General features: G+C 48.4%; 1 protein-coding gene across 4 annotated transcripts in view; it reads right to left on the bottom strand.

Moving 5' to 3' along the window:
• Window positions 1-12,070, bottom strand: part of EPHA5 (EPH receptor A5) — a 139,602-nt gene that overhangs the window by 103,457 nt on the left and 24,075 nt on the right. For all 4 annotated transcript variants that reach the window (XM_077302526.1, XM_077302527.1, XM_077302529.1 and 1 more), the window contains exon 3: window positions 10,448-11,111. In XM_077302526.1, the coding sequence (XP_077158641.1) occupies window positions 10,448-11,111 (664 nt within the window). The remainder of the gene's footprint in view (window positions 1-10,447; window positions 11,112-12,070) is intronic.

Genomic DNA, 12,070 nt, shown 5'->3' with positions numbered 1-12,070 from the left:
GGAACAGGCTTCCTTGTGAGGTGGTGGGTTCTCCATCTTTGGAAATTTTTAAACAGAGGTTGGAGAGCCATCTGATGGAGAGGCTGATTTTGTGAAGGCTCAAGGAGTTGGCAGGTTACAGTAGATGAGCGATTGGGATGTGAGTGTCCTGCATAGTGCAGGGGGTTGGACTAGATGACCCATGAGGTCCCTTCCAACTCTATTATTCCATGATTCTAACCCTGGAGTTCCTTGGGGGGTCTCCCAACTGACTCATTTGGGTCTCCCACCTAACCCCAAGTGCTACTACATGAGTCCTCCAGTTTACCCATCAAAACATCATGGGGAACCTTGTCAAAAGCCTGACTGAAATCCAGGTCAAAAACGTCCACTGAATTTCCACAATCTAATAAGCCCGTCACTTGGTCAAAGAAGGAAAGCACGTTAGTCTGGAATACAAGGACAGAGTTGGAAGGGGCCATTTTGAGGTTTCTGTGATCTTGCAGCAATACTTTTTGACCTCCCCTCGCGTGTCCACCTTCCTTGTGAATGTCTAAAAAGCCCCATGAGTAATGTCACACAATGAAAACCTCATTTTCATTCTGGAGTTGGCTGTGTGAAAAGAATACATTTGTGCAACTAAAATTCCTTTAAATCCATCAGCAAGGCCAAAGGGTCTGGTTCTCATACTCACCTGCCAACCATAAATGCTGATGCGCATTTCTTCTAAGAACACAGAATAAAGAGAAGTGATAACTGTGGCCACGAAGATATAAACCACTGATTTCTTACCAACCAGAATATCGCTTGGCCAGTAAGAACCGAACATCCCATCCCTGCCAATATGCTCAGATTCAACGGCGCAACCCACAACTGTCTGTGCAGGCACTATGCAGCTGAATATCAACTGTTTGAAATTTTCTCATTCATATTAGAAAGTCATCTGTCTACCGTATGGCTTGAACAGCACTTTAATCTTCTCCACATGCAGGAGGGAAAGTGCAAAGGTAATAAAAAATAAAATGAAATCGCATAACACGTCTCTTGCGCATTGAAATAGAAGGAAATTAGAAAAGGGGCCTTTGAGGGTGCATTTCTATTCAACAGGATATTAATGTGCACGCCTCTTGGAGCTGCTGAAGCACAGAAACTTTATTGCTTACAAAAATAAATTATACAAAGGATTACACCAAAAAAACAGTCAAGTGAAAATGCTTGTGAAAACACACACGCACACGACAATATTTCGCCACAGGAACGGCCACATAAAGCTGGGGGCTCAGCAGAGAGAAGTCTGTGGTACTCCAGGAGTTCCTTCGCTATGAAGACAGGAAAAGGGCCAGAGGGACGTGGTCACTGAGAATGGCTGCGATCACAGCCACCTGCCCCACATCCAACGTCCTCTCTCCACAACAGATACTCGGAGAGGGAGATGGGGCTAAGAGAGCTCTGAGAGAACTCCTCTGTGAGAACAGCACTATCAGGACTATGAATAGCCCAAGGTCACCCAGCTGGCTGCATGTGGAGGGGCAGGGAATCAAGCCCATCTTGCCAGGTTAAAGACCACTGCTCTTAACCCCTCCTCAAAGCCAGCAACCCCCTTGTGAACATCTCTGGCCTTGAAGAATCCTACAAGACGGCCGTAAGTTGCCCATCCGTCAGAAGTCAAAAGTCACTTCCTGCCGCTGCCTACAGAGCAGATAACAGCCAGTGATTCAAAAACAAACATGCATCAGATTTGTACTTTTCAAACGTTTTGGCTGCCAGAAAAGTCTTTCCTTGTGTAAACGGGAATCTGAATTCAGAGCCCCAATGGCTCAAGGCTGGCCTGACGGCTCTCTTACAAAAGATCATCTTTTCCCGGGAAGCTCAACCTCTGGGGGAAACATGCCCATCAATTCTCGCCCAGCACAGCAGTTCATGCATTTATATTACAGCTTAATGCTGAGAGCGGGGGACAGGGAAGCCACCACAGGGCCGTCCCCGGATCGGTCTGGGTGGCCTTTGACTCCCGGATGATGCTTAGTCTCCTCTGCCGCCGGCTTTGCCCCTGGTTCATCCATCTCAACAAAAAGGGACATTCGATTCATGGGCCAAATCCCCCCCCCCCGGAATGATGGGGGGGGGGAGAAGAAGCAGCGTGTTCAATCCCTCCTGTGTGTGCTGGCAAGAAACAAAACAACGAGCCTTTTTACCTCTGCAGCCCCAACAGGGATCCTTTCTAGTCAGGAGCTCCACCCTGGACCGGCTTGTGTTGAGGCGGGCCTGAGGGCCCTGTTCTGTCCTCACGGGGCCACGAGGGAGAGCTCTGGGGGAGCGGGGGGGGGGAGAAGGGGCCAGGCTGGAAGGGAAAGCATCAGGACTGCAGAAAGGAGCCTCCCTGGGGCCCTGGCTTGTCCCTCTCTCCAACCCCCTGAGGCCAAGAGCCAGGCCCAGCCGGAGGCCCTTCCCTCTCCTCCTCAGGGGGGGCTTTTTCCGCTGGGGAGGGCCCAGTCAAGGCTCCAAGGCAAGTGGGCCGAGGGACCGGCAAGGGAAAAGCTGGATAGAGTCCATCAGAAAAAAAGTAGAAGGGTGGATTTATGACGATTAGTTGTGATTTAGGATTTATAAGGGGAAATAAGATTGGACCTAGACATTTTGAGTAGGAGATTTAGTGATCTTTTTCTGTATATACAAATACAGTCAGAAGTTATTATCTGTAAATGGAATATAATCTATGAACATGTCACTTTCTGAGGTTGTTAGATGTATTTTGATGAAATGGACTATAAATAAAATCTGAAATTAAAAACAAAGAATAAGTGTGAGTTTTGCGTCACTGCCTCAATAAACTGCTGTTGGAAGTGTGTGTTGGGTGGCCTTGGGTCAGTCTCAAACTCACAGCCTATCCTACCTTACAGGGCTCTTATGAGGATAAAATGGAGAAGAAGAGAATACCGTAAGCCACTTTGGGAACGCACTGGGGAGAGAGGTATGATGTGAATAAAGTAAATGAGTTGTACTGTTACCACTGTTATAATTATCAATTAGTAATATTAATGGTATAGTTATTTGTATGTACTGATTGTTTCTTGTATAGTTTCTAAGTTCTATGTAAACCGCCCTGAGCCTTCAGGGAGGGCGAGAAAGGAAGGAAGGAAGGAAGGAAGGAAGGAAGGAAGGAAGGAAGGAAGGAAGGAAGGAAGGAAGGAAGGAAGGAAGGAAGGAAGGAAGGAAGGAAGGAAGGAAGGAAGGAAGGAAGGAAGGAAGGAAGGAAGGAAATTGGAGTGGAATGAGAAGGAAGGAAGGAAGGAAGGAAGGAAGGAAGGAAGGAAGGAAGGAAGGAAGGAAGGAAGGAAGGAAGGAAGGAAGGAAAAAAAGAAAGAAAGAAAGAAAGAAAGAAAGAAAGAAAGAAAGAAAGAAAGAAAGAAAGAAAGAAAGAAAGAAAGAAAGAAAGAAAGAAAGAAAGAAAGAAAGAAAGAAAGAAAGAAAGAAAGAAAGAAGAGCCCTATTATGGATTAAAAATTAGTTAAGTGGCAGGGACTAGATGGGCACTCCTCGCAACGGAGGGGGTGCCACAAGATCTACACTGGGACCCATTCTATTTACTTCCTTCGTAAATAATTTGTAATTGGGGGCGAGCAGTACACAGTAGCCAAGTTTAAACTGAGAAGTGTGTGATAGTTTTGTGTTTGCGATGACATCGTGCTCCCCAGGGCTGCTCACGGCAACAAACGTCAGCAGCTGACATGATTAACTAGTCAGAAGGGGGTTTGAAGATTTAAAATAGGGCATTAAAGAAGATTAAATCTTATTTATACCAGATTAACACAATTTGTGTATTCACAAATTCCAGATGAGCTCAGAAATGCATGTTATTGGATCAAAATTAAATCACAAAAAATGCCATCAGTATGCAATTCTGCTCCAGTGCAACACACAATAAATCCCCTTGACAGGACAAGCATTAGGAAAAGATTAGCAAAGGACTCCAGCCTGCAGCTTACAGGAACTACCATTTCAGCCAGGCTGAGCTTCAGAGTCTGGGTAGGAAAGCTGGAAGCTCTGCATTTCTTTGCTGTCATTCTACGAGAAGGAGGTCAATTCTGCATGAAGATCCTCAGTGCATTTACTTCCTAGGCTCAGAGGAACAGCCATTATCAGACTGGTATTGATTGCCAAAGAAAGGGCACCTGACTTAGTTAAATATCCATTTTCATTTTAATTATCTTTGAAGCCATCAAAATTAATTGCAAGACCACCCACTGCAGACGGTACTTTAACACTTCCTGTTAGGCACGTCTGTGGCTCTAAGGAAAATAAAGCTGACAGACTTTACATGATTACCTATATATTGATGTTCATATTTTAGCACACTTTAAAAATGCAAAAGAACTTTCTTTCTGGGCTTTGATATCGTTTCTTAGGTGAAATCTGCTTGCCGATGACTTTTCAGAGCTAGTGACTAATAGATACCACACATGCACACACGCCTGTTTTGGAAGGGAAGTGGGGCTGGACACAAGCAGGTTCCCATTCCTTGAGTGAAGGAAAACATAACCTGAGTTATAAATGTAGTTGCCATTGACTCCTAGAATCCCAGAGTGGGAAGGGGCCACCCAGGCCATCTAGTCCACCCCCTGCTCAGTGCAGGATTTGCCACAAGCATCCAGAGAAGGATCTGCCCAGCCGCTGCTTGAAGACCGCCAGTGAGGGGGAGCTCCCCACCTCCTGAGGCAGTCCCTTCCACAATTTTGCACTGATCTGTTTCTATTACACTATGCCTTTGGTTCTGTCATGTGATTTTTTTTCCTTTTATTCCGTTGACTCCAGTTAGTTGTATAGTAAATTTCCACAGAACTTTTCCCATGTTATCTTCTTACTCTGACCTTGAGCAGCTGAAGTAAACAGCTTGGAATGCTGTGCAGCCTCTGTAGGCCTTTAGTGTGGAAATGCAGCTGGACATTTTGCGACTGGACCTTGAATTAAGGACAGGGGTCATGGGTGGAAATTCAGTTTCAGCAAACCCTCTAGCACCTGTATGCATATACCCTCAATAAAGAGATTTCTTTTACACCAAAGAATCTGCTTGTGGGAAGATTGACAGGCTTTGACACTGGTTTGACAAATTTGCTGAGGGGCAGGGGCTCCTGGGGGTAGCCTTGGAACCAAAGCCTACCAATACATCTTGGCAGGACCACAGCAAGGCACTTGCTAGATGCCTCCTCACTTTGTGGCCATGTTGCCACCACTTCTGTCCACATAAAAATGGACAGGGGTTTGTTTTATGAAGCCACATGGATCCCAGAGGAAAGGAAGATGATATAAACCAGAAAGTGAGAGGGAAGCAGCCCAAAAGTAAAGAATCTGCTGAGGGAAAGGTCCAGATAAAGCCGCCTAGAGGTCCTGTGTAAGGTCAAGCCTCCCTCATGCCACAGACACAGGCAGGCGGTGCCAGGTGAGAAAACTCTGGAAGATCCCCAGGTGCCACCTGGAGGTTGGCAACCCTACCTGAAAAGCAATCCTTACTTACAAGAGTCGAAGAAGAAGAAGAAGAGGTCTTGTGTACCCAGCTTTTCACTACCCAAATTACAACTGCCTTTCTTTCATCTTCCTACAGCAAACGCCCTGTGAGGTAGCTGGAGCTGAGAGAGCTCTGAGAGAACTGTGATGGGCCCAAGGTCCCCCAGTTAGCTGGATGTGGAGGAGGGGTGGGGGATCAAACCCAGTTCTCAAGATTAGAGTGTGCCACTCTTAATCACAACGCCATGCTGGTGAGTAACCATTACGAATCTATACTAAACAGGTATTCAAAAGGTCTAATAACAAAGCATTCAAGGGGGGCTTTAACCATGTTGTTGTTGTTAAGGGCGAAGTCGTGTCCGACCCATCGCGACCCCATGGACAATGATCCTCCAGGCCTTCCTGTCCTCTACCATTCCCCGGAGTCCATTTAAGTTTGCACCGACTGCTTCAGTGACTCCATCCAGCCACCTCATTCTCTGTCGTCCCCTTCTTCTTTTGCCCTTGATCGCTCCCAGCATCAGGCTCTTCTCCAGGGAGTCCTTCCTTCTCATGAGGTGGCCAAAGTATTTGAGTTTCATCTTCAGGATCTGGCCTTCTAAGGAGCAGTCAGGGCTGATCTCCTCTAGGACTGACCGGTTTGTTCGCCTTGCAGTCCAAGGGACTCGCAAGAGTCTTCTCCAGCACCAGAGTTCAAAAGCCTCAATTCTTTGACGCTCGGCCTTCCTTATGGTCCAACTTTCACAGCCATACATTGCAACTGGGAAGACCATAGCCTTGACTAGATGCACTTTTTTGGGCAGGGTGATGTCTCTGCTTTTTAGGATGCTATCAAGATTTGCTCCAAGATCTGCAGTGATCTTGGAGCCCAGGAGAATAAAAACCATACCTGACCCTAATAGGTCCCATTCGCCACCCCCCCCCCCCAGCATCCACCCACGTGGTCTCAAGAGCTGAAATGCACCAAGGCTGGGGAAATCCCCAGGGATGCTGCCAGCCAAATAAGACACAAGCCATCGGCAACCTTTTCCCAGCCCGACAAACTATTTTGGTGGCCCTGCCAGTGTTTCCATGTTGTTTTCTTCTAGGCTACAGTGTCATCAAAGCCAGCCGTTTACAGGCTGCTGTGGAAAGTGTCTCATTAACATTAATTAATGCTCAGATCCATGGGGTTTGCAAGCACCAAAGATAGCGTTCAGCCAACCACTTCAGTGTAATGGGAAAACAGACCTCTAAGGTGTTGTGTTCCCCTCTGATCCTGTTTCCAAAACGCAGAGCTTTCCACCTACACAGAATTTCCATCCTCCTCCTCCCCCCCCAACATACGCAATCACCTCCCAGTAGAACAATTAATGCGGTTTTTGTTTTTGCTCCTCCAGACTTGACCTGTTTTTGCACATTCCCTTGGGTGCCACCTTTCCTCTCTTCCGTCACACTCAGGAATAAATCCTGGGCCTTTCCAGACAGGCAGCCTTTGGCCACAAACATGCAGACACTTGGAGAGCCCCTTGCCTCAGAGCTGCCAAGTCCGCTAAGTCCAGATATCGGGACCCATTTCAAAGGTGTGTGGGCGTGATGGGATGGCCCAGCCCACAGCTGTCAGCCCTGCCCAGGTCTCTCCGTCAGAAGAGTAAACCCAGGGAGTGGAGCGGGGGTCCCTCTTGCAGAACTCGGCTCCTCCAGAGCCAGCTGCTCCAATTGACATTCAAATCCTCCTTATTCCAGGATTTGCACCATCGCTTCTAGATACATCCCAAATCATGGAACTCTGGCCAGTCGTGAACCAGCTACTGAGTGAGGGAAGGAGCTGGTCAATATTCCTGGTAACAAACTTTTATTATCCCATCTGTAGCAATTCCAGGGCCAAAGCAAGCAAACACAGCAGATGACAGAATCAGGTTACAGGAGAATCTTGGCAGGCTGGAAAACTGGGCTAAAATGGATTTCAAGAGTGAAAAACATAAAGTTCTGGATTTAGATAGGAAAAATCACATGCATCACTACAGGTTGGGGGCTTGGCAGTAGGGTGTGCAAAAAGGATCTCGGGGTCTCAGTAGACCATATACTGAACATGAGTCAGCAGTGTGACTCAGTAGCTAAAAAGGCAAATGGGATTTTGGGCTGTATCGTGTCCAGATCACGCAATGATTGCCACATGTCTGGGAAGGCGAGCAAGGCTGGCATCCTGCCTCATTTCAGAAAGTGCAAAATGGTGCGGGGCCATTACTTCTCTTTCTAGGAGAAGTAAATCCATTAACCAGCAAATTGGGGCTGGGGTGCAGCCAGCATGAGTGCGCTGCAGTATTTCAAGTATGGGACCTGTCAAGTGACCTACACTGTTTTGCTCGAGGCTAAACCTAAGACTGATGAATTTGCATGCCTCCCATGACCTTCACCATCTTTTGTTCTCTCTTCATTTTCTCCCTCCGACCCATATTTTCAGCTCCCGTTCTGTTTGGTTAGTTCTTGTGGCTGGGGAGGCGACAATCTACAAAGATCAAGCAGAGTTGCTGCCTTCTACCAGTGGGGTTTGATGGGGGGGGGCACCACCACTTGCAAGCCTTCCCCCAGCCCCACCTGCCCATTGTGACAAAGGGGAGAGCAAGAGAAGGGAGCAAGACCAGCCCAGCGGTCCACCAGAAGGAGAGCCCACCACCCCACACCCAGGAGACCAGGCCAGGCCAGGCCAGGCCAGCAGCCAGGAAGGAAGCCTTATTGGTCTGAAAGGGGTCACCCTACTCAAACTTTGTGTGAAAAGAGTTTCCCTCTCCCCAAACAAGCTAGTTGCTAACTTTTTTTCCTCTCCCCAAAACTAATAACCAGTGGCTTTTAAGCAGGGATGGAAACTGAGGATGGTATTTACAAAACTGGTACTGTCCACGACATCAGACAGAGAAAGAAAGAAAGAAAGAAAGAAAGAAAGAAAGAAAGAAAGAAAGAAAGAAAGAAAGAAAGAAAGAAAGAAAGAAAGAAAGAAAGAAAGAAAGAAAGAAAGAAAGAAAGAAAGAAAGAAAGCTTTAAAAAATGGGTGGGGTTTTGTGCAAGGAACAGCCAAAGAAAATTCACAAATACAAGTCGAAGAGACTTTGGTCAAATCTTTGATCTTTCCCAGCCTCTCCTGCAGCAAGTTGGGAAGGCTGACCCTGCCTCAAGAAGGGGGTGGGACTGGATGTCCTGCATGGCTCCTTCCCAGTCTATATTCTAAAAATGAATGCATTTCCAAGCAACTGAAATTCCATTATGCAAGACAAAAAAATCTCCAAAACCGATCCGCACAAAGTACAGATGTGCATTTTTAACAAAACAATTTGACCTCTTCAACATCTGGATTATTCAGCAAGCGGTCATCAATGGACAAATTGCAGGGAGCTCTCTCCCGAGCTCACAGCTAGAAGGTGTTTCCAATCCTGTAGGACTCCCTGAAGGCTTTATGCAGTAGGAAGTTCATGAGACAAGCCAACACAAAGCCAGGAGCCCCGAGAAGTTGGTTCTGCCAGTAAATCACCAAAATCACATTCACAGAGGGTCAAAATCTGCTCAAGAGCTAACAAAATACAAGATGCTTTTCCTGGCCGCAGGTCAGCTGAAGCAACCCCTGAAAAGGTCAGGCTGCTGGGGAGAGACTTCTGTCCATAAACAGTCTTCTCCTGACACTAGAAATGCCGCTGGGACATACGTGCAGATCTCTCAGAACATCTTCTAGAGCAGGGGTGGTCAAACTACGGCCCTCCAGATGTCCATGGACTACAATTCCCATGAGCCCCTGCCAGCGTTTGCTGGCAGGGGCTCATGGGAATTGTAGTGCATGGATATCTGGAGGGCCGTAGTTTGACTACCCCTGTTCTAGAGGGAACTGAGAACCTTTCTGGCTAAAAATGCCACAGAGAGAGAACACCCATCCTGAGGTAGCTTTCCACTCTTTTCCACAGTATACCTTTACCTCTATTGGGCTATTTTTTTTCCTTTAAATGAAAACACTCAGTTTTGTGTAGTGCCACTAAGCTAAGAAAATCATTTTAACATGTGACAAAAAAACTGCTCCAGCCAGCCAAAATAACCCCGACACTTCAGTCAAAAATGCTTCTTAATTTTTCTTCCACTGACGCACCAACCAGCCATCCTGCCTAGGGTGGAATAATCCAAGACTCTCTCATGGTTGCCAATAAAAGGGGCATCGCAACAAACAGCATCCCGTAGAATCAGTTTTCCCAAACGCACCTAAGCACAGCCCCTCTGAATGGGGCACGTTCCTATTCCAGCCCTGCATTGCTGGAGGTGGGACAGCATCAAAGCTCACCTATAGCTGGGCACAGACAGCTGCATAACAGGGGACGAGAGACTTCTGGGGCAGGACACCCCCAAGGGAACGGGAGAACACCCTCGGCAGACTCTCATATGAGGTCTCAGAAAATCAAAATGATACAAAACTAGCGGGGTGGCTCTCTCCAAGCCCACCCATTGCAAAATCTGGATTCCCAACAAAATCCAAATTCCAAAATCTGGATCCCCAACAAAATCCGCTGCTTTCCAGAGCTTGCATAGCAGTCCTTCCTTGCCAATAAGAGGCAAACTGTTGTTTCCAGCGGTGAATATCGTCCTCCACATCCATCTGCACAACCATCAAGAGGCTCACAAATCCACACCCCGACACTCAAGCTTAAACCCTTTGGGGGGTTCTCTACAAAGACAGCACAATATCAACCTGCAGGTCCAAGTGCAGCATTCCGCAACGAATTCCACAGATGCCTGCCCCTTTTAATTCCTTGTCACCAGACAGCCCCACAGTGTCATGTGTGAATGCGCTAAGTGCACTGTGCAAGAGGCAGCATAAGAGCCTCATCTGCAGCGCATAGATTAATACCCTGGCTGCTTCTTGCTGCCACGGCGGCCTCTCCCTCACTCCATGCCCCTGGGACAGAGGCCCAGAGTCCCTCCCCCCAAACGCCACTCCCGGCTGAGTCCTTACCTTGGCAGGAGTTGTTCTTCTCCTCATAGCCTGCCTCACACAAGCATTTCCCAATCGGAACGAGCCATTCCCCTTCAGCGCTGCAGTGCATTCTGGGAAGCTCATCAGTCACCGAGTGGCTTATGCAAGCCCCCGAAACCTCCAGCAGCTGTGAAGCGTCACCCCCGGTGATGGTGTCTGGAAAGACGGCCAGATTCTGGACCACCACAGGGCACTTCTTGTAGTACACCCGCACGGAGACCAGCGCAATGCAAGCCCCAACATCCTGGAAAGCGAGGTAGAACCCCTTCTTGGTCAAAGGCCCCACGTCCCGCACTTCCGTGTTCAGCTTCATGACTCGGTCCCCAAGGTCCAGCTCCGTGAAGCTCTCGTCTGCAGCGATGGTATCGATCTTGACGTACTGGTTCTCTCGCGCGTCTCTCCCCTCTTCGTCATCTGACTCAAAGTAGTACACATTAAAGGTCTCTTTGCACGTGCCCAGGCCTCCCGGGAGGCTGTTGCAGTCCCTCAGAGTGAACTTCAGTTCAATGAAGATTCGCGAGGCCCCTTCGTTGGAGATCCAGCTGGTCAGCAACCAGTTGTTCTGGCTCTGCTCCATCACCCGGCACACCTGGTATGTGTGGATCGGTGCGTAATTCTCATCCACCTCACCTATTTCTTCCCACTGGACAAGGGGAGACAGGAAGGAGAAGAGAAAAGAAAGCATGGCTTTAAAAGGAATGGAGGGACACATTAGGAATCTCTGCAGTCTAGCTCCGGCCCTGCATCCCTGTGGAACGTGCCTTGCAAACTTCAAACCTGCCCGCTCTGTCTGTCCACTGAGACCACAAAACAAGCCACTCCGAGGTGGACAGAATGGGAGTGGCTTGGACAAGGCAAGAACTCTTGACGACCCGGCTGCAGTTTTGACAAGAGCTTCGGAAGAGGGTCAGAGCCGCCCCCTTCCCAAGCTTTTCTCATCCCCATTACTTGCTGGCCCAGGCCAGACCCATCACGACACATCTTGGAAGTGCAGCAGGGTCAGTCCTGGCGAGGGTGGGCAGGAAGCCCACCAAGGAAGTCCAGGAGGCAGTTAATGGCAGGGCCCAGCAGGAAAAACACCCAGATCTTCTCCAGGCAGCTATTGTTGAGCATACCCACCTCGTTGTCTATCTCTGGGGGGGGGGGGCAGAAATCTCCAAGCCTCCCTTCCACTACCCGAGCCTTTCTTCTTTGCAGCACAAGGGACTGCGGCTGGTCCACTGCTTTGCTCTATTCTGTGTCTCTGGGAGCCAGCGTGGGGGACATGAAGATCTCCATTCCTCCAAAGCTCCCCCATCCCCCCCCCCCCCCGCCCAATCCTCTCAGGCGCTCCTGGATCCAATTCTAGCCGTTCCACTGCAGACCAAAAGAGAGCTGCTCCCTATTCTGCTTCCCACAGTGGTCAAACAGATGCTCCAAGGAAGCCCACAAGCCACACTCCAGGACAACAGCCCACCAGTTTGCACAGGGCACAATTCAGACATACTGCCTCTAACTATGGAAGCTCCCTTTTGTTGTCATGGTGACTAGTAGCACTTGACAGACTTATGCTTTCCCAAGCCTTTTTATTAACAAGTACCATGCCACATTGTGGGGATGATT

Source organism: Paroedura picta, chromosome 11 (assembly GCF_049243985.1).
Source record: "Paroedura picta isolate Pp20150507F chromosome 11, Ppicta_v3.0, whole genome shotgun sequence".
Lineage (NCBI taxonomy): Eukaryota > Metazoa > Chordata > Lepidosauria > Squamata > Gekkonidae > Paroedura > Paroedura picta.
The sequence above is the reverse complement of the archived record's forward strand: the minus strand, read 5'-3'. Positions and strand labels throughout refer to the sequence as shown.